Genomic DNA, 21,489 nt, shown 5'->3' on the forward strand with positions numbered 1-21,489 from the left:
AGAAATAAAGATAACAATACAAAGGATTGATGAAACAAAGAGTTGGTTCTTTGAGAAGATCAACAAGATAGACAAGTCCTTATCCAAACTAACCAAAAGACAGAGAGAGAGAGCATCCATATTAACAAAATCAGAAATGAAAAAGGGTACATAAGAACAGACAATGAGGAAATCTAGAGAATCATCAGGTCATACTTCAAACACCTCTACTCCACGAAACTGGAAAATCTAAAAGAAATGGAAATTTTTCTGGATAGGTACCACATACCTAAGTTATATCAAGACCAAATAAACCATTTAAATAATCCAATAACCCTGAAGGAAATAGAATCAGTCATTAAAAGTCTCCCAACCAAAAAAAGCCCAGGACCACATGGTTTCACTGAAGAATTCTACCAGATCTTCAAAGAAGACTTAATACCAATACTCTTTAAATTATTCCACACAATAGAAGCAGAAGGAATATTACCAAACTCTTTTTATGAGGCTACAATTATCCTAACTCCTAAACAAAACAAAGATATGCAACAAAGAAAGAGAACTACAGACTGATCTCCCTCATGAACATTGATGCAAAAATACTCAATAAAATACTGGCTAACAGACTCCAAGAACACATCAAAACAATTATCCACCGTGATCAAGTAGGCTTCATCTCAGGGATGCACGGGTGGTTCAACATACAAAAGACCATCAATGTAATACACCATATAAACAAATGCAAAGAAAAAAAAAACACATGGTCATCTCACTAGATGCAGAAAAGGCATTTGACAAAATCCAACACCCCTTCATGATAAAGGTCTTAGAGCCATCAGGAATACAGGGAACATACCTAAACATAATAAAGGCAATCTACAGCAAGCCAACAGCCAACATCAAATTAAATGGAGAGAAACTCAAAGCAATACCACTAAAATCAGGAACAAGGCAAGGCTGTCCCCTCTCACCATACATATTCAATATAGTACTTGAAGTTCTAGCCAGAGCTATAAGACAACATAAGGAGATTAAGATGATACAAGTAGGAAAGGAAGAAGTCAAGCTCTCCCTATATGCAGATGACATGTTAGTATACATAAGTGATCCCAAAAATTCAACCAAGGAACTGATACAGCTAATAAAAAGCTTCAGCAACATAGCAGGATACAAGATCAACTCAGAAAAATCAGTAGCCCTCCTATATACAATAGACAAACAGGCTGAGAAAGAAATCAGAGATACATCACCCTTTACAGTAGCCACAAATAAAATAAAATTTCTTGGGGTTACTCTAACTAAGCATGTGAAGGACCTATAGGACAAGAACTTTAAGTCCCTGAAAAAAGAAATTGAAGAAGATGTCTGAAAATGGAAAGATCTCTCATGCTCATGGACAGGCAGGATTAACATAGTAAAAATGGCGATCTTACCAAAAGCAATCTACAGATTCAATGCAATCCTCATCAAAATACCAACACAATTCTTCACAGATCTGGAAAGAATAACACTCAACTTCATATGGAAAAACCCAGGATAGCCTAAAGAATCCTGTACAATAAAACAACCACTGGAGGCATCACGATCCCCAACCTCAAGCTCTACTATACAGGTACAGTAATAAAAACAGCTTGGTACTGGCATAAAAACTGACATGTGGACCAATGGAATTGAATTGAAGACCCTGACATTAACCCGCACAGCTGTGAACATATAATTTTTGACAAAGAAGCCAAAAATGTACAATGGAAAAAAAGAAAGCATCTTCAACAAATGGTGCTGGCATAACTGGATGTCAATGTGTAGAAGGCTGCAAATAGATCCATACCTGTCACCATGCACAAAACTTAAGTCCAAATGGATCAAAGACCTCAACATAAATCCAGTGACTCTGAACCTGATAGAAGAGAAAGTAGGAAGTACTCTTGAACTCATTAGCACCGGAGATCACTTTCTAAATATAACACCAGTAGCACAGACACTGAGAGAAACAATCAATCAATGGGACCTGTTGAAACTGAGAAGCTTTTGTAGAGCAAAGGACATGGTCAACAAAACAAAGCAACAGCCTGCAGAATGGGAAAAGGTCTTCACCAACCCCACATCTGACAGAGGGCTGATATCCAGAATAGATAAAGAACTCAAGAAATTAGACATCAAAATGCCCAATAGTCCAATTAATAAATGGGCTATAGAACTAAACAGAGAATTCTCCACAGAGGAAGTTCAAATGGCTGAAAGACATTTAAGAAATTTCTCAACATCCCTAATTATCTGGGAGATGCAAATCAAAACGACTCTGAGATACCACCTAACATCTGTCAGAATGGCTAAGATCAAAAACACAGAAGACAGCTTATGCTGGAGAGGATGTGGAGCAAGGGGAACTCTCCTCCATTGCTGGTGAGAATTCAAGCTTGTACAGCCACTTTGGAAATCAATATGGCACATCCTCAGAAAATTGGGAATCCATCTCCCCCAAGACCCAGCTATAGCACTCTTGGGCATATACCCAAGGAATGCTCAATCATACCACAAGGGCATTTGCTCAACAATGTTCATATCAGCATTGTTTATAATAGCCAGAACCTGGAAACAACCTAGATGCCCTTCAACTGAAGAATGGATAAAGAAAATATGGTACATATACACAATGGAGTACTACTCAACAGAGAAAAACAATGACATCATGAGGTTTTCAGGCAAATGGATGGATCTAGAAAAAATCATCCTGAGTGAGGTAACCTAGACTCAGAAAGACAAACATTGTATGTACTCACTCATTGGAGGATAGTAGATGTAAAACAAAGATGACTAGACTGTTACACAACTCCAGGGAGGATACCTAGAAAGTGGGACCCTAGGAAAGACACAGGGATCACCCAATGACATAGAAGTGGGTGAGATTTACATGAACAACCTGGACGACAGTGGGGGTAACAAAGGGCCAGATTTGAGGTAAAGAAAGCTGAAGGGAGCAGGAGATCCCAGCTGGATCAAGAACAGAAAGGGAGAACAAGGAATAACAGACCATGATAAATGAACACCACATGAGAACAGGAATAGGCAGAGTTCTGGAGAGGTCCCCTGAAATCCACAATTATACATCCTCTGTAGACTGCTGGCAATGGTCAAAGGAAAGCCTGTTCTGACCTAGTGTGGTGATCAGATGGCCAAACACCCTAACAGTCGAGCTGGAACTCTCATCCAATAACTGCTGGAAGTGGATGCAGAGATCCTCAGCCAGGCCCCAGGTGGAGCTCCAGGTGTCTAATTGTCAAGAAAGAGGAGAGACTGTAAAAGCATGAATTGTTGAGACCAAGATTGGAAAAGCACAGGGACAAATAGTCAAACGAATGGAAGCACTTGAATTATGAACCAAAGGCTGTGGAATCCCCAGCTGGATCAGGCCTTCTGAATAAGTGAGACAATTGAATAGCTTGAATTGCTTGGGAGGCATCCAGGCTGTGGGACAGGGACCTGTCCTTAGTGCATGAGCTGGCTGTTTGGAATCTTGGGCTTACATAGGGAAACTCTGGCCTGGAAGGAGGAGACTGGACCTGCCTGTACTGAATCCACCAGGTTTAAATGAATCCCCAGGGGAGTCTTGGCCATGGAGGAGATGGGAATGGAGGGGAGGGGACAGGGGTAAGCTGGGGATGGGTGCGGGAGGGGGGAGGACAGGGGAACCCATGGCTGATGTGTAAAATTAAAACACATTAATAATAATAATAATAATAATAATAATAATAATAATAATAATAAAAAACATGGCCAAAAACCAAGTTGGAGAGGAAAAGGCTTATTTTGCACACACTTTTACATTTGAATCCATCATTGAAGGAAGCCAGGAACTGAAGTCAAAGAGGGCAGAGACCTGGAGTTAGGAACTGAGGCAGAGGCCATGGAGAGGTGCTGCTTACTGCCTTGCTCAGCCTGCTTTCTCATAGAACTCAGGACCACCAGCCTAGGAATGTCACCACCCACTTTGAGCTGTCCCCTCCCAGTCAATCCCTGATTAAGAAAATGCCCTATAGCTGGATCTCATTGAGACATTTTCTTTTGGGAGTGTGGGTTTCTTTATGTAGCCTTGGCTATCCTGTAACTAACTCTGAGGACCAGGCTGGCCTCAGACTTACAGACATCTGCCAGCCTATGCCTCCCAAGTGCTGGGATTAAACATGTGCACCAACACCAACATCTTAAAACACTTTATTAATTGAGGTTCCCTCCTCAAATGACTTTAGCTTTTGTCAGATGGAGAAAACACTATCCAGTGCAGGGTACTTGAACTGAAAGGAGAAGTGGACACATGCCTCATTCCAAACCCAGAAGCAATATCCAGTGGATAGCCAGCTGCTACTGAAAGTTTAGTTTCCTCCAAGGGAGTCTCCCTGGGAAACCAACCATGCTAAAGGGGAGAATGCACGTGCAACAGTGGATGGCAACAGACAATGAACTCAGTGGCTTCTTTGGATGTTTCTTATCTTACAATATCATGTCAGGGTGTTTTACTTTCTTGTTTGTTTCTTGATGTTTTTAATCTTGTTTTTGTTGCTTAGTCTTGTTTTGTTTTGTCTTCTTATCTTTTTCTTCTCTCATTTTACCCTATTGGTTTCTTTGCGTATGTATAATGGCTACCACTTTACATGTTTTGATGGGACTGAGTATGTGCAACCAAGTGGGTCTCTGATTTATCTGACTTTTCTTGGGCTCCTTTACTTCTCTTTGTTTCTTTTGTTCAATCTAACATGCTATTTTTTGTTTTATCCTAGTCTATTTTATTTTAATGTATTTTATTTTATTATTACCCCATAGAATCCTCTTTGCTTTCCAGTGATAGACAGAAAGGGTTTGGATTCTGGTGTGGGTGTGTGTGTGTGTGTGTGTGTGTGTGTGTGTGTGTGTGTGTGGTGTGGTGTGTGTTTGTGTGTGTGGTGTGGTGTGTGTTTGTGTGTGTGTGTTTGTGTGTGTATGAGTCTTGGAGGCCCAAGGAGGACATTGATCCCCTTAGAGCTACTATTTCAGATGGTATGAACCACATTTTATGAAGGCTATGTATTGAACTCTGCCATTTTGCAAGAGCAGCACATGATTTTGTCTGCTGAGACATCTCTCCAGCTTCTGCAATATTCTGCAATATCTGTTTATTGAAACATCCCTCTCGCTCCTAAGTTCTACTCCTCTAACTACCAGGATGCATCAGGTTTCTCCAGTCTTCCCCTATAAGGGCTAGCATTGTTTTTTCTTCATCTGCAAATATGAGTTCACAAACTCCCTTCAGATTCTTTCAATATTCATGTGCTGTCTAAGTTTTACATTCACTAAGATATCAAAAAGAAGCCTCAGATTTTATTTTAAATCTTATGGTATATACAAGACAAATAGAACATTACCACTCTGCACTAATGTCAAACAGCCATGTCTTATAAAAATGGGGGACTAAGTGGAAGATTGTGGGAGACAAAGTAGATAAAAGTTGTAGACATGACACTGATAAACAACACCATTAGAAGAAACAGTGAGAGTCACTAGCTAATGAATAATCTTGCATCATATCCTAATAGGTTGTTCAGTACCAACATTACATTTGTCAGTTAAAATTTATGAAATTTGAGTTCTGGAAAATGTTTTCTCCCTTAACTTTTGAAGAGAATTTCTCTCTGGTCTTAGCAAAATGATGTAGCATTTGGGGACAAAGACACATCCCAGCAAGCCAGCACAGGAGGCTAAGATGGAGAAGACCTCCACAGCCACCAGGACCTTACCCTTGGAGCTGTGGTAGACAGGGAGAAAAGTGACCCAGACACTGCAGAACAACAGCATGCTGAATGTCAAGAATTTGGCTTCATTGAATGTGTCAGGGAGATTCCTGGCCAAGAAAGCCATAGTGAAGCTCCCCAGGGCCAGAGAGCCTAGGTATCCTAAGACAGAGTAGAACGCAGTTACTGAACCCTTGTTACACACAATGATGATGTGGCCATGCTCAGAGTGTACATCAATGTCAACAGAGGGAGGAGAAGCTCCCAGCCAAACTGCACAGAGAATAATTTGGATGACAGTGCAGATGGGAATGATGTAGGTTGGTGCCCCTGATACCAGGAGCCATTTCATCCTTCTTCCAGGAGTAGTGACTTTGAAGGCCAAAACCACAGTAACTGTCTTGGCCAACACAGTGGAAACAGCCACAGTAAATATGACTCCATATGTTGTTTGTTGCAGAATACAGGTAGCTGAGTTGGGATGGCCAATGAAGAGCAAGGAACAGAGAAAACAGAAGATGAGTGAGATGAGCAGGATGTAGCTGAGAGTGAGGTTATTGGCCTTCACGATGGGAGTGTCTTGGTACTTCACAAAGATCCCAAGAACCAGAATTGTGAATGCAGACAAACCCAAGGCCATGCAAGATAGAGTCATCCCCAAGGGGTCATCAAACGCTAGAAAGGTCACATCTTTGTGGAGGCAGTGGTTCTGCTCTGTGTTGGCATACTGGTCCTCTGGACACTTCATACAGTGATCCACATCTGATGCAGAAAGCAAAAGTATTTTTAATGGAACATCAGCATTTTTTATTGAAAGCCCACATCAGTGTATTGTGTAAGCTCTGCAACATCCACATGCTTTATCAATGAAGATGAAATTGAGAATTTTCTGATGAACAATGCTTCCATTTCATAATGCCTATCTTCTTCAAGGACAAACACAGATCCTATTGATACACTATAACATGAATCTTTCTACCTGAATTAGAAGTGATGCCCTCATGAGAGTTGGAGACTTGGTCTTATCCAGGATGAAACCTCTTATAGCTTTTTTTTTTATTCCCATATGATCATCACCAAACACATGAGTAGCCGAGCAACAACAAATAGGATCTAGTGCGTGTGTGCAAGTGCATATGAATGTGAAACAGTAAATGAAAAAGAGTGCTTGAATATAGTAAATAAAGAAGAGCTCATGACTTTCAGAGTTTTTGTTGCATGTGATGTGTGGGAATTAAAATGGGGAGAGAAAGAGGCTTTATAATTATGTATGAAGTTCTAGGGGTTAGGGGTTTAGCTCAGTGGAAGGCCCTAGGTTCGGTCTTCAGCTCTGGGGGAAAAAAAGACAAAATAACAAAAAAGACCAAAAACAAAATTCTAAAGATAAATTAATGAAATATGATGCTCTTAGTTGTGTCCTCATCGGGGAATAGTGATACTCAACAGTTTATAAAATGAAATAACCCTACTACTAAAGGTAGAAAACTCTATACATACATTACATCCAGAAGTCTTGTATCTTATACCACCACCTTAGTGAGCACACAGCACCTACTTCCTGCCCTAATTTCCTTCTCTATGAGACCTGTGTGGGGGACCCGCCCCCCCTTCCCCCCTGGTATTCTTGAGGAGTGAGGGATTAGGGATTTAGATAGAAATATAGAGGGAAATAGAGAGAGAGAGAGACAGAAACATAGGATAGCCTCAGAGGAGCCTAGTTCCTAATCCACCAGCCCAGAACTTTATTCCAAAGGGCTTTTTATATCAGTGCCAAGGTGGGAGACAAAGACCTCCCCCTTGCTAGATACAAGCAAGTTGTAGACCCTACCAAATACCTAGTACCCATGTCTGAGGTCCAATTATCAACTTATGCAGCTCTGCTGGTAAAGCTAGCTCAGATCTCACTAAGAAACCTCTGTGGTCTTCAACAGACCTGGGTTCTATTAATGTACTCAATGGTGAAGGAGTTATTGGTTTAAAAAAAAAGGATGAACAAGACAACATGAGAACACTCAAGTGTGAGTGGTAACACAGAATATTTTAATTGAACAATAATTCCCCATTCATAAGTTGTAATTTCCACCACAGCAAGTAAAGAAAATAGGATTATAATTGTGCTAAATTGATGATAATAATGGAGAGCAATGATATGCTTCCAGGATTTTAAGTCATTCCATGAAAAATAACCAACCTAGCATTTATAGTCAGCTATGATTACAGTTTTTTGTTTGTTGTTATTTAAGGGGCTGTAAAGATGGCTCAGCTGTTAAGAACATGGTCTGCTCTTACAGGGGGCCTAAGTCCAGTTCCCAGAAAATGTCAAGTGTCACACTATCACCTGTGACTCTGGTACATAGGACATCAGAGGCACCCGGTGGTCTTCACATGGACATGACCCTGTATGGACTTACTGACCTCTACAGATACCTAATTCAAATATTCATAACGTTTTTGTTTATTTTTGTTCATATTTATTATTATAAATGCCTTTTATAGTTATTATCTTAAAACTATTTTATTACAATCTGCTGTGGATATCTATATGCTGTGAATTGGTTGCTCTGATTGGTTAATAAATGAAGTGCTGATTTGTAGTGGGTAGCCATTCCAGCTTTGATCTGGAAGTTCCAACCCCCATTGAGGCTTCAGTAACTGTCACACCTACAAGGCAGGGCTGAGAGAGGACCCTGAAGACCCAAGATCCAGGTGAGCCAGCTCTCTTGGTTCCTGGACCCTGGACACTGGAAGAAGACCAAGCAGAGTTCTCCAGAAAACACCCCTGGACTGTGCTACACCTTTACCAGACCCTGTTACCTATCCCTTCATTTGTAAGTTACCCCACAAAATAAACCTCTCTTTTTAACTACGTGGAATTGCCTTAATAATTTCACCAATACTGATTGGCCAGTAGCCAGGCAGAAAGTATAGGTGGGACAAAGAGAGAATTCTGGGAACAGAAGGGCTGAGTGAGGAGACACTGCCAGCCGCTGCTATGAGATACATGATGTAAAGTACCGGTTAGCCACAAACCATGTGGAAAGGTACAGATTTATAGAAATGGATTAATTTAAGATATAAGAACTAGAAAGCAAGAAGCCTGATCCATTAGGCCAAACAGTTTATATGATATAAGCATCTGTATGTTTATTTGGGTCTCAGTGGCTGTGAGCCCAGGCGGGACTGGAGATAACTCCAGCTACAACAATCTGTTTATATTTTTATGTGTGCGTGTGTGTGTGTGTGTGTGTGTGTGTGTGTGTGTGTGTAAAGTGCAAGGTGTCAAGAAGGAATCTTGTAGGAATTGGTTCCATCTCATTCCAATGGGCATTCTGGGATAAACTCGGGTCGGCGGCCTGTGACAAAAGATTTACCTGCTAACTCTTCTCACTGACCCTGAATGTCTTTCTTTTAAGATTTATTTATTTATTGTGTATACAGTGCTCTGCCTGCATATATGCCTGCACACAAGAAGAGGGCTCTAGAACTCATTGCAGAGAGTTGTGAGCCACCATTTGTGGCTAGGAATTGAACTCAGGGCCTCGGGAAGAGCAACCAGTGCTCTTAACCACTGAGAAATCTCTCCAGCCACTTAAATTTCTTTTTAAATATTCTTTGCATTGTAGACAATGACTGGCAATAAGAATAAAAAACAATTCTGGCCTCACCTTTGAATTTTACCATCTCCAAATCAATAACCAGTGGATTGAGAATGCCACCCTATCGTTGGAATAATCGTGACTATTTCTTTTCACTACAAAGCTATTCTATTTATAGTATTGTGACATTTATTGCTACCATGTACAAAAATCTTAAGTAGGACATCTGTCTTTCTCTACATCAAGTGTCCACATGTATCCACAGGTTTTTTTTTATATGAAATCAAATGCTGTCCCATGTTTAGCTGTTTCTAGTAATTTTACTCACAATTCCTACTCTTTAGTCACCTGACATCCTACAATGGCATCAGTCTCAAAACTCTCTGGGAACCTCCCTCCCATGGAGGCAACAGCCCTTGCATCATCCCTAAGGCTCCTTAGCAGGTTCCCATTTCAGCCTTATGGTACCACCCTGAATTCACATCCTCATGCTGTCTTCCCCACTCACCTGTCAGCTAAATGACAACACAAAATACCAGCCATTCATCAAATGCTGTATAAACAGCAAGCCTACCACCACACAGTAATTATTTACCATCCCAACATACAACGACTCTTTGTCATACAATCTCTCTTTGTCAGCAATGTTTGTGGGCAGTAAAAAGAACAAGTTGTGTAGGATTCATGACTGCAGTGGCAGGACAGGACTCAACAGTTAAGAATGCTTACAGCTCTGCAGAGAACAAGGGTTTGGACTCAGCATTCATGTGGAAGCTTATACCTGACTGTAACTCAAGTTACACTTTTTTGGACTATTTATGCACTATTTTGGCCTCCATAATCTCCTGCACATGAACTCACACAGAAACACATACATACATTCAAGGAGGATAAATGAATAACCAAATATTTAAAAAGACTTCTGACTACAATCTAGTCTACATGTACCTTTACAGGGATATAAGCATAGGGACAGATATACTGTAGAATTCCCTCACAGGGCTGTTAGATTTTTCAAAACACTTTCTTTTAGAAAATACTACTGGTGATGAATTTACAATGAGTCAAAGATGTATGTGAAGGCAGAGTTTGTTATTTATGGGGACATTATGAATGATCATATACTTGTAAAGACAAAACTGGGAAAGGAATAGATTTTATTTGTGCTGTAACAGGTCACAGAACGTAGTAGGTCCACAGGCTCTAGCTTAATTCCATGATAGAAGTATCATTCAGACTATAAAACTCAGCACATAGACAGCACCACCTGCAAAACTAAAATAAAGACCTAATCCATAGAGTCCTTATAGTTCTGGGAAACTCTCCAAATGTACTAACCTTGTTTTTTGGCGTCTATCATTCTGCTTTCAGTGAACTCTTCTTGGCCACACAGCAGTGCAGCTCCCTTCCAGGCCCCTTCAATGGCACAGTGTGTATAGGAGAAGTCAGTCAATGTGAAGGATTTCTCCCTGCAGTAAACACTTACCTGTCTCATTGGAAATCTCATTTGCTGGGCAGGGGATGCAATCAAAACAGCAGGCTGCCATTCCCTCCTGATGGAATTTTCTGAATCCAGGCTGACAATCAACACTGCACACAGCAGAGGGCATCTGAGGAAAATCAGACAGATGCTGAGCCAGGAGTTGACTACTCCTTCAATAGTTATAGCATCTCATCATGTTGAGTAGTTAACAAGTTTTCTTTCTATACATGACCTAAGTGAACACTTACATTCAGTACTTTGTACAAGGCCACACATGAATATATGATAACAAAATGATGAAATGTTGAGGTGTGTCCGAACTACTAAAAGTTCAGGAATATCTAGAAGTTTACGTTGTGTGACCACTGGAATGCCTGAACTGTACACCCTACCCACCCATTGTGCTGGTTGGTTTTTGTCAACTTGACACAAAGCAGAGCCACAACAGAAAAAGTGAAACTTAATTGAGAACCTGTCTCCATCTATCTGGCCTCGGATCACATTAGTGAATTGTTTTCTTAATTGCTCATTCCTTCTGGGAAGCACCACCACACCAGGTCCCATTTCTGAATGTAATGCAAATGCTTTGAGTTTCTCTCTATGTAGTACAATGTTGTACATGCTTTGTCTTACAGAACATTCTTTGGACAAGAAATGTTCTTTCTATTCACTTTGGGAGAAGAGGGGATTCAGGTTTTTTATTTGTTGTTTTTCCCTGAAGAGATGCTGGACATTGCTAAATACCTTTCCTGTATCTTTATAGATAATCATATGATTTCTGTCCTAGAGTATAATATGTGATATATTATTTCTATATGTTGAACCATTCCTGAATCCCTGTAATAAAGTCATTTTGGGCGTAGAGATTAATATTTCTGTGGAGATCTGTTTGCCAGTATTTACTTGAGAATTTTTCCATCCATGTTCATTAGATTGAACAATTTCTTCTTTCCCATTCATTTTACCTAGAATAGTCTTTTTCCTTTACTGCTAAAACTCTGCTCTTCTTTATGTACTGTTGGTTTAAAAAAAATTTTCCTTGTCTGTGTCCTTTGATTAGAGAGTGGAACTCTTTAAATTTAGTTATTATTGAAAGTTGTTTGGTGATTCTAGTCAATTTGTGGTTTTGTGAGTTTTTATGTATTTCTAACCTTCGTCTTTCTGTCTAGTGATCTAGTGTAGTCTATACATTCTTGTGACATCAACTGTTTAACTTAATATTCAGTGTGAAGTAAAGACACTATTCAAGGGTCTTCCCTAGTGCTGTTCCAGTAGCTACATATTCCTGCAATTTGTGTTCACCATTGCAAGTTTTTCTAGCTTCCTGACATTATAAAGTAATTGAAATTGGAAGTTTTGTTTCTAACTGTTTGAAACGCATAATTGATACTACATCCTTTTAAAGTGACTGTTAAGAAAGCTATGTTATTATAATGGAGCCTTTCAATGAAGTTGACTTCTTTCTTGCATCCTCCAATTCCTCTTTAATCTGAATAATTCAGATTTTTAGTAATATTCAACAGAGGCAGGTCCTTTTGTGAACCTGTTTGTTAGGCATTTTGACTGTTTCCTGTATCTGAATGGCCATATTTCCCTCCTGTATTTTGTAAAATTTTGGCTATAATTTTATTAGAAATACCTTTGGTGCCTCTTACATGTTGTTCTCCTCATATGCTTGTGCTTTCTTAACTTGGTCTTTTCTTTTTCTTTTTTTTTTTTTTTTTATTTTTCATGACAGGGTTTCTCTGTGTAGCTTTGTGCCTTTCCTGGAACTCACTTGGTAGCCCAGGCTGGCCTTGAACTCACAGAGATCCGCCTACCTCTGCCTCCTGAGTGCTGGGATTAAAGGTGTGTGCCACTGCCTCCCAGCATACTTGATCTTTTCTTGATGTCTTCTAAGTCTCTTGTGTTTTCTTCATACTTCCTATTGTTCTGTCTTTGTCATAGTTTGAAATAAAATTTATCTGGTGCATTTCAAGTCCTGATATCTTGTCTTCTACTTGAGACATTCTCTTACTAAGACATTTTATACAGTTTGTTATTTGAATTGTTGTGCCTTTCATTTTCAAAATGTTAGTATGAATTCTTCATTGTTATTGTACCTTTATTGAATTTCTGTCACATCTTCACTCAATTCCTTATGGTTTTCAAGTGTTTGTGATCTAATTAAATTATCCTTAGGGGTAATTTGTATGCTCTTTGATTTCTGGAACATTCTTACAATTAATCTTTGAAGTCTTTGTTTAGGATGTCATTGAGTTCACTGTCATGTAGGCCTATAGTTGTGTCATTTGGAGTCCGGCTGACTCACTGTTTGCAAGTTTCGTTTCTGCATTACAATTTGCGTATCTGGAATAGGGCACATATTGGGTTGGTTTTAGTCCTTACTATCCTTTTGCTGATGTTTTTGTAATGTTCAAGTTAGGCCTGGTAGAAGCAAGCTTGTGATTTCATTGCTTGCCTCTGATCTAGTGGTACAGGCCAGTAGCTAAAACTTCAACCTATTTGCTCTGTTTTCTGAGCATAATTTTCTCATCACTGTGAAAATAGAACATTAACTCTTGATTTAACTCTATCTGAGGAACCTGAAATATCACTTCAGATTAAGTTTGCAGACTTTCTGGAAGTTAACATCTTTCAAATTCAACACACAGCATTATAGTAGGCAATCTAGTTCAGATACTATAAAACTAGACATACCTGAATAAATACCTATAATATACCTAGGAACACATAATGGGATATTTTATTTACACATATCCTCAAAGCCAAATTATTATGACTATGAGTGCCTGTCCGACCAAACAAGAAAAGAAGACAAATTTTGTTTGTTTGTTTGTTCATTTGTCTGTTTATTTGAATGAGTTATACAAGAATTAAGGTGCAAATAAATGCTCTACTAGTGAGGGATTCCTTAGAAGTTATGATTCAGAGCTGGAGAGGTGGCTCAGCAATCTATCACACTCACTGTTCAATCCCACACTCCTACACTTAGGCTCAAAATTGTCTTCAGTTCCTGGGTATCTTAATCCCTCTCTGGGCATCCTAGGCCACCTCATACTCATGGAACACACATATATAGAGGCAAAATATCCACACTCATAAAAAAGTCTAAAAAAAATGTATAACTAATAAAATATCTAAGGTGGGCCATGAAAATGCTAATGTATTGTTACAGATGTTGGTAATTTAGGACCTCCTAGTCAAAGTGCTTGAATAAAATTATAGAATATAAATTAATGACTTGCATATATGTTCTTTGTTCCAAATCTTTCCTTACAATTCACACTTTTCAGCACCTGGCTTAAAGGTTCCACAGAAGAGAAGAAAAGCAATGGGTAGTAATCATAAAGGTACCAAGGGAATATTAATAACTTCACTGGGAACAATATCAAACATTGGTCACATCCAGTTTTATATTTGTTTACAAATCAGAGAGTTTCTGATATGGTAAAACTACATCTATGTCTGGCTTAGATTTTCAGAGAATTACTTTAAAAATCATATATTTTAAAATCTGAAGGGAAGAAACATCATCTAGAAGTTTAAAATTGAGTCTTTACATGACCATCCATCTAATTTCACTAAGTCACAGGGAAACCCAAATGGCCACACTTGACAGTGGTTACAACTGTGAGGTGCACATCAGTACATATTGGTCAGACCCACCTGTCTAGCTCCTGTGGCCCACTCTATCATGTCTTCATATAAATGGAGCTGTTGACCATGTGGAAAATAAGGCTTAAATTCTCCTATTTTCACCTTAAATCCAACACCATGGGAAAAATTCCAAATATGGAAAATGCCATACCCTGCTTGCAGTTTTTCTTTCTGATTCATATTTATTACATCTCCAACAGGATTAACAAAGTGCATATTCTTCAGAAATAGGTGAAGCTAAAAGATGGTAAACATTCTTTAGTGCATATTCCCTTATTTTAAGTCTGAAAATCTGTTCTGATTTCATCCTATGGCAACTTCATTGAAGGTGCCGAAGGGAGAACCTCAATGAAAGCATGTGAATAAATAAAGTCATTGTGTTCCTAGAATTTTAGTTCTCTCATGGGAAACACAAAGAAATGCACACAACCATCAAATATAAATATCCACCACTACACCACACACACACACACATACACACACACAAACACTTCTATACGGACACCCATGCAGAGGCACACACATAATACAGCCACTACATATACACTAACACACACATACAGGCAGACCTCTACAATCAAATACACACAAAGACACAGAAACACACACAGGCAAATACAGACAGAAAACACACAAGAGAGACACACATAGACACAAACATTCACAAAGAGACATATGTACACATAACAAAATATGCTCATATCCACAGTCTCACACACACACACACACTGTGAGAGAGAGAGAGAGAGAGAGAGAGAGAGAGAGAGAGAGAGAGAGAGAGAAGAGAGATATTCATATATGGAAAATAGCACATCTAAACTCACACATACGAAGATACAGAAACATATGTAGACACTCAGAAACACATAATACATGTACACAGAAACATACACAAAGACATATGGAAAATGAGAAACACACACAGGCACACAAGTATGTACTGAACTGAATGAATCTAGGTGCTATTTCCTGTGTTATTGTTCTCAGAGAATCGACAGAGTAAGGTCCCCAGAGCCTGCAACAGGTAAGAATCAGTTGAATATACTTATGCAAACCATCCACTATAGTGACCACCACATATATGACAATTAATAAACAATGTCACAGCTGAGTGTGATGGCACAGGCTTTAATCCCAGCACTCAGGCAGCAGGGGCAAGTGAAACTCTGATATCAAAGCCAGTATCATCTGCATAGTGTGTTTCAGGACAGCCAGAGCTACACAGTGAGACCCTGTCCCCAAAACAAAATAAAAGAACAAAGTCTCATCTTGGAAGGATTTTATGAGAAAAGATTGACTCTGTTTGCAATATTGGAACAGTTCTGACAATGTCGAGGTCGTCTGTAACAAAACAACTGAACTACATTGAAAAATTCTGTCTTCCACACCACTGATTTTGTCTTAAAGGATTATAAGCACATCTAGATTTACTTCCTTGGCAGAATAAAATGTTTACCAAATACCGTCCATTGGAAGATACAGTACCTGTGAGCAGTCAGAATCCAGTGTTATCTGAGTGTTGATTGGCTGGTTTTCTACTTGTTGAAGAAGCATTTCATGGAGAGCATGGGCCATAGCATACACAGCATTGTATACATCATAACCATCATCACTAAAGGCCATGTCAAAAGTCTGTAGCATTAACCATTCCAGTGAGACGTTTGATGAGCAGTTCTCCAGTGTCTTACAGTTAGATGCTGGGGCTTCACAGTTAAAGTACATCCACCCCAGTCCTGCCAGGGATATGTCTGTGTATTTGGAAGCGTTCAATGTCTGAACATAATTTTTAAGACCAGAAATCTCAGCATGGTGGTGTGCAAAAGCAAGAGTCCCATGGAATGAGTCAAGGGTGAAGTCCCTCTTACTTGTAGGGACATCCCACTGTGAGGTGGTGACCCATATTCTCTGTATACCCTGTGATACACACATTCTAAAGCACACAGCTAGAGTGCTGTCTGTGTCACCATAGATGACAATAACATTTGTGGATGATGTCTCAATTTGGTTGTTATACACTTCAGCTCTTGACATGTATAACTCCATGTTGACTGGGATCATGATCACAAAGGCTAAGCAGACTCTTTTGACTTCAGTTTCTCCTCTCAGATCTGAGAGAAATTGGAGACCCTGGTCATCATCTGAGATGGCCAGCCCAACCCAGTTCCAGTTGAAGTGAATCATCAAAGAGATCATGGCCAGGGCCAGAGCAGTGTCCTTGGGGGCCATCTGATACAGATTGGGAAACTGTTCATGATCACTCAGGATGGGATGGAAAGGTCCATAGGTGAGCTGAAGGACATAAAACACAGGGAGCAGCATGTAGAAGACTGTCAGAAATCTCAATGGGAGCCCTGAGGTATGTGAAGCACCAGTTTGAAATGACAGGAAGACAATTTTTCCCTATTACTACAGTTATACTACAATGATAGAAACATGAAAAAATCACTTTCTACGGTTTGTTTAAGGAAAATCCCCTTGACTGCTAATTCTTCTTCTCATCTACATATCAAACAATGAATTGTGAATGTCCCATTGAGTGCATGATTAATTACACTTGAACTTAGTTGACATGAATAGGAAGCCAATGCCCCTCTTATACTCTCCATAGCATCAGGCTATGCCAACTAAGGAGAAATATTCCATACATTCCCACCCAAAAAACCTCACCTGTGGATAATTGTAGAGCTGCATAAATGGTGCCAGGCTCACGGATGTTGCTAACATTGGTCCTGTAATTGCTACTTGACATTTGATCGCGTTTTCACAGTTGTAGTTAAGCAGGATACTATGCCTTATTGGAGCAATGTTTATGAAATTTTGAAGTGTCTGTTCTTCACCATCATCAGTAGTGAAGAAGTAAAATATGAGAGACACATTTGGTAGAAGACATAGATTCCTGTTGATTTCTTCCACAGCAAAAGCCAAAGGCAGAGCAAACTGGTAGTTTTGATTTGGTATTCTGAAAATAACATCACAAGGTTTACTATGGATAAAGCTCTATAGATTAACGCTTTATAGTTAATACAAGGACTATCATGCATTTCATGTCAGTTTCAGATAAAGCTTGACAAATTCTCCTGTGTTGTAAAATTGGTAAAACATGAGATGCTACGGAGCTTGAAAAAAAAACTAAAAAATTGATGCGAGTGGATGTCACAAAAATGAGAAATGTGTTCTTGTCCACTTTGACAGAGAATTTCAACTTGGCTATATGAGTACTGGATGCACATTTGATAAAAAATATGTATGTGTATCTGTAGGGAACATGAGAATGCAGCTTTCTTGGGGGCCAGAAGAGGAAGCTGGATCCTGCAGAGCTGGAATTTTAAGTGGTTTTGAGGTGACTGACAACATGGGTGGTTGAAACTGAACTCAGATCCTTTGATAGAACAGCAAGTGTTCTTAGCGGCTGACCCACGTCCATAGTCCCAGTTTGTTCCTTCCTTCTAAAATTTATACATTCTTCAGTCTAGTATACCATTAGATATTTTTCCATCTGTTTGTAGGCTGTCTCTTAACTTGCTCATAATGTTTTTGAATACAGACAAAATTTATTTTATACAATTATGTTTGTTAATTTGTGCTCTTATTTCCTGAGTTATTTGATATCTTTAAATGTTTCCTCCTTGTTTTCTTTATCAAATTCATGGCTTCTCTACATACACTAAAGTCTTTGATCCATTTGGAGTTGGTTTTGGAACAGGACAATGGTTGGGAGATACTTCTTTTCAACCTCTGGATGGCAGGTTTTTCATAAGCATTGTTGAGCAGTCTGTCTCTTCTCCATTTTACATATGGGGAAATTAAACTATTAAGCTGATTTTTTTTCCTAGAGTATATTTTGTTAATGTTTTTATTTTCTCCTAATTTCCTAATTTCTTCTTGGTCCTCTCCAAGTCCCTAACCACCTACCTCTATATTGTTTTTCTCTCTATCATCTTTAAAACAAAACCAAAAAAGGAGAAAAAGGCAAAAATGAAAAACAAAATAAACATCAAAAACCAAATGGGCGTCTGTTTCCACAAGTTGCTGGGTGAAGCCTCTCTTAAGACAGTTGGTCTAGACACAAATTTAAGAGTGTAGCATAATATCATCAGGAATCGTTCCACTGACTTTTTTGCCATTCGTGTTTGGTTCTATCCTAGGTCTCTGAGATATCCCACTTCTGAGTCCTGGCTCACATGAGGGAACTCCCTCTCTGGGCATGGGTCTCCAGCTGTGCCAGTCAGGAGTTGGCCACTCACAAAATTTCTGCACCATCTTTTCCCCAATATATCTTGTAGGCCGGGCAAATTGTAACACCCAAACATTAGCAGAGCATGGGGAATCCTGCAGAAGGTTGGGGGGGAAGGATTGTAGGACTTAATGATGTCAAGGATACCACAAGAAAACCCACAGAATCAACTAACCTGGGCTCAGAAAGGCTCACAGAGACTGAAAGGACAACCAGGGAACCTACATGGGACTGACCTAGACTCTCTCTGCCTGTATGTTACAATTGTGTAACTTGATCTTCGTGTGGGACTCCCAGCAGTGAGAACACGTGTATATCTCTGATGCTGTTGCCTGCTTTGGGGACCCATTCCTCCTGCCAGATTGCCTCAGATAACCTTGGTGGAGGAGGGCCTGCCTGGTCTCATTACTGCGTGATATACCATGGCTCACTGATGTCTATGGAATACCCGCTTGTACCTAAACATAAACAGTGGAGGAGGAGGTAGCCTGGGAGAATAAAGGAGGGTGGGGAACCGGGAAGAGGGAAGGGAGGAGAAGCTTTGGGTGGAATGTAAAACCAAGAAAATAAATAAAGATATAATAATAAATATGAAAAATTAAAAAGAAACAAATACACAGAAAAAGACCAAGGGAAGCAAAATTTTATTATCATTCTTTGTATAAAGAGAAAAACAGAGTTGCAGTTCATATGAAAAACAAAATATCCTGGATGGGCAAATCACTCCTGAGCAAAAAGAATAATGTTTAGCAGGTCACCATACCTGATTCCAGTGAATAACAACAACAAACCCAGCATTTGCTGGCACAAACTGGCTTTTACATCAATGGATTAGTATTGTTCAACTAAGAAACGAAATTCTGCACACATACAACTTTATGAAACAATGATTACTTGGGCTAATGGGATGGCCTAGTGGTCTAAGATGATGTGTTTGAGAAATAACTCCCCAGTGAGGAGTGGCACAAACTCCATCTGCATTAGAGTCACACACAGATAAATGTGACATTAGCAGACTCTAGGAAAGACTTGAACTCACCTTGTGACTGCTGAATTCATTGTAGTAGTCTGGAATTTCTTGTGTTAGGACAACACTGAACACCTCACAATGGCCCCTATGAAAGGGAAGGCTACCTATGATAGATCAAAGTAAAGAATGCTGTTTTCAACTTGGCTTTCAGCCTTGTAAACAGGCTAATTGGAAGAAAATGTTAAAAAGTCTCTCAGCTTGATAGTGGGAAAACAGTGATTATTAAAAATCAAAATATATTTTGTGTCAGTTCTTGGTGATAAGGTTGGGAGAAAAGGACAGAAGTTCCCAGCATTGCTCTGCCCATTCACACCCCTATCATGCATTTTACATCATGACATTTACATGAAAAATGAAAACACACTTACGGCACATCTGGAACAAAATTTAAATACTCTTTCTCCATTGAGCTCTGCACTGGAGCAAGAAAAAAGACACAACCTGTCACCACATCTCCATGCTTGTCTCCATTCTGTTTCATTCTCCAAAAGCACTTGGGGTGAATGAAATTGGACATGAGGAGGGGGATGTTCAGGAGCCCAAAGTAGAAGAAACTCAGAGTGAGCATCAGGTCCTGCCTCCAAATCTCTAAGCCAGTAGTGTGGATTGTGGATGCAGAACAGTTTATCAAATGGATACTCATGTATACACATCTACTTTTATTTCTGCTTCCTACTAGAGAGATCATTTATGTGGATAAGATGCCTTGCTCTCCAGATGGCTCCATACCCTGGAGGAATGTCAAGCACTTTCTGACCTAGGGCTCTGCAGTTGAGGTCCACATTAGAGGTTAAAAAAAAAAAATGGGTTGGAAAGTATATCTGAGGACATCACAGCCTCAGGTACCCTGACATCAACTTATATCCCTAGACATTGAGGCCCATGGGAGAAAGCAATGTTGGTCAGGTTGGTGCCAGGACAGTGTCTTTGTTTGTCTGAACACCTTTAGAAATGATGTCAGCAGAATGTGTCAGAAAATCCACAGCTAGATGTGAAGGTAAAGATTTGAAACGACCCATGACAATCAGAGCTCTTGTTGACACACTATGTGTTCTATTCCCAAGTACAAATCAGACAGCCTCAGCCTCATGTGTACAACATCCACCATTCATAGAGCATGACTCATGCTACATCAGTCACAGAGACCATATAACCAACCAGAATCCCCGCTCTTCATTGTGTGAGGCTCCAACAATCAGATCAATTCCAGAAATTCATTGACTTATACTGTGTCCAGAAATGCACAGGCCATCATTCTCCATGAGAAACTAAGCCGAGTATTTGAGTTATGAAACATGAATTACTCCTCTGAAGTCAGTTCCTTTTAATGCCCCATTTCTTCAACTTTATCCTTCATTGTCTATTCATTTCTGCTCATCTTAGAATCCAGTAGTGACTCCAAAGCATCACTGTGTTCAGTAGCTTAGAACCCATTTGTGACTAGGAATAAAGCCTGTGTTCAATGTGTACGCTGTTCTTATTCCATTGTCATGCTCATATATTTTTGGCTGCATTCTAGAATATGTATTGTCAGTGGGAGAGCCCATTAATGAGTGAGGGCTGAGGAAATACTAGACTGGACTAGAGGGCATGCAGCACAAATGTAGGGCAATTACTTGGTGTGGAGGATGGTAGATGTTATTTAGTACTGGAGATGAGGTACACAGGGCTGGTGTTCTCTGGACCTTGTGGAATATTTAAAAAATCAACATTTAACATGTGCATGACCCTCTGGTTCTGTGATG

At 39.6% G+C, this 21,489-nt stretch overlaps 1 protein-coding gene across 2 annotated transcripts; it reads right to left on the reverse strand.

Moving 5' to 3' along the window:
- Nucleotides 1-5,583: 5,583 nt before the first annotated feature.
- On the reverse strand, nt 5,584-20,312 carry LOC118588237 (vomeronasal type-2 receptor 116-like). 2 transcript variants are annotated; one of them, XM_036194450.1, is made up of 6 exons: nt 20,113-20,312; nt 17,186-17,439; nt 15,966-16,807; nt 14,490-14,717; nt 10,824-10,947; nt 5,584-6,503 (listed from the first exon to the last, which is right to left on the reverse strand). In XM_036194450.1, exons 1-6 carry the CDS (start codon nt 20,310-20,312, stop codon nt 5,584-5,586), a joined length of 2,568 nt encoding a protein of 855 aa, XP_036050343.1. The 2 variants fall into 2 exon arrangements, with proteins under 2 accessions (XP_036050343.1, XP_036050353.1); XM_036194460.1 differs by having other exon boundaries at nt 15,966-16,769; nt 17,148-17,439.
- Between the last annotated feature and the right edge of the window lie 1,177 nt (nt 20,313-21,489).

The sequence above is a fragment of the Onychomys torridus genome, chromosome 1 (genome assembly GCF_903995425.1).
Source record: "Onychomys torridus chromosome 1, mOncTor1.1, whole genome shotgun sequence".
Classification (NCBI taxonomy): Eukaryota; Metazoa; Chordata; class Mammalia; order Rodentia; family Cricetidae; genus Onychomys; species Onychomys torridus.

What these genes read in the sequence shown, in the direction of transcription:
- LOC118588237 (XM_036194450.1), bottom strand. Translation starts at nt 20,312, where the DNA reads ATGCTCACTCTGAGTTTCTTCTACTTTGGGCTCCTGAACATCCCCCTC. An exon ending in AATGTTAGCAACATCCGTGA is followed by an intron (nt 16,808 to 17,185) that starts GCCTGGCACCAT and finishes GATTTCTGACAG; the next exon opens with TCTTCTACATGCTGCTCCCT. An exon ending in TGAGATTTCCAATGAGACAG is followed by an intron (nt 6,504 to 10,823) that starts GTAAGTGTTTAC and finishes TTTCTGCATCAG; the next exon opens with ATGTGGATCACTGTATGAAG.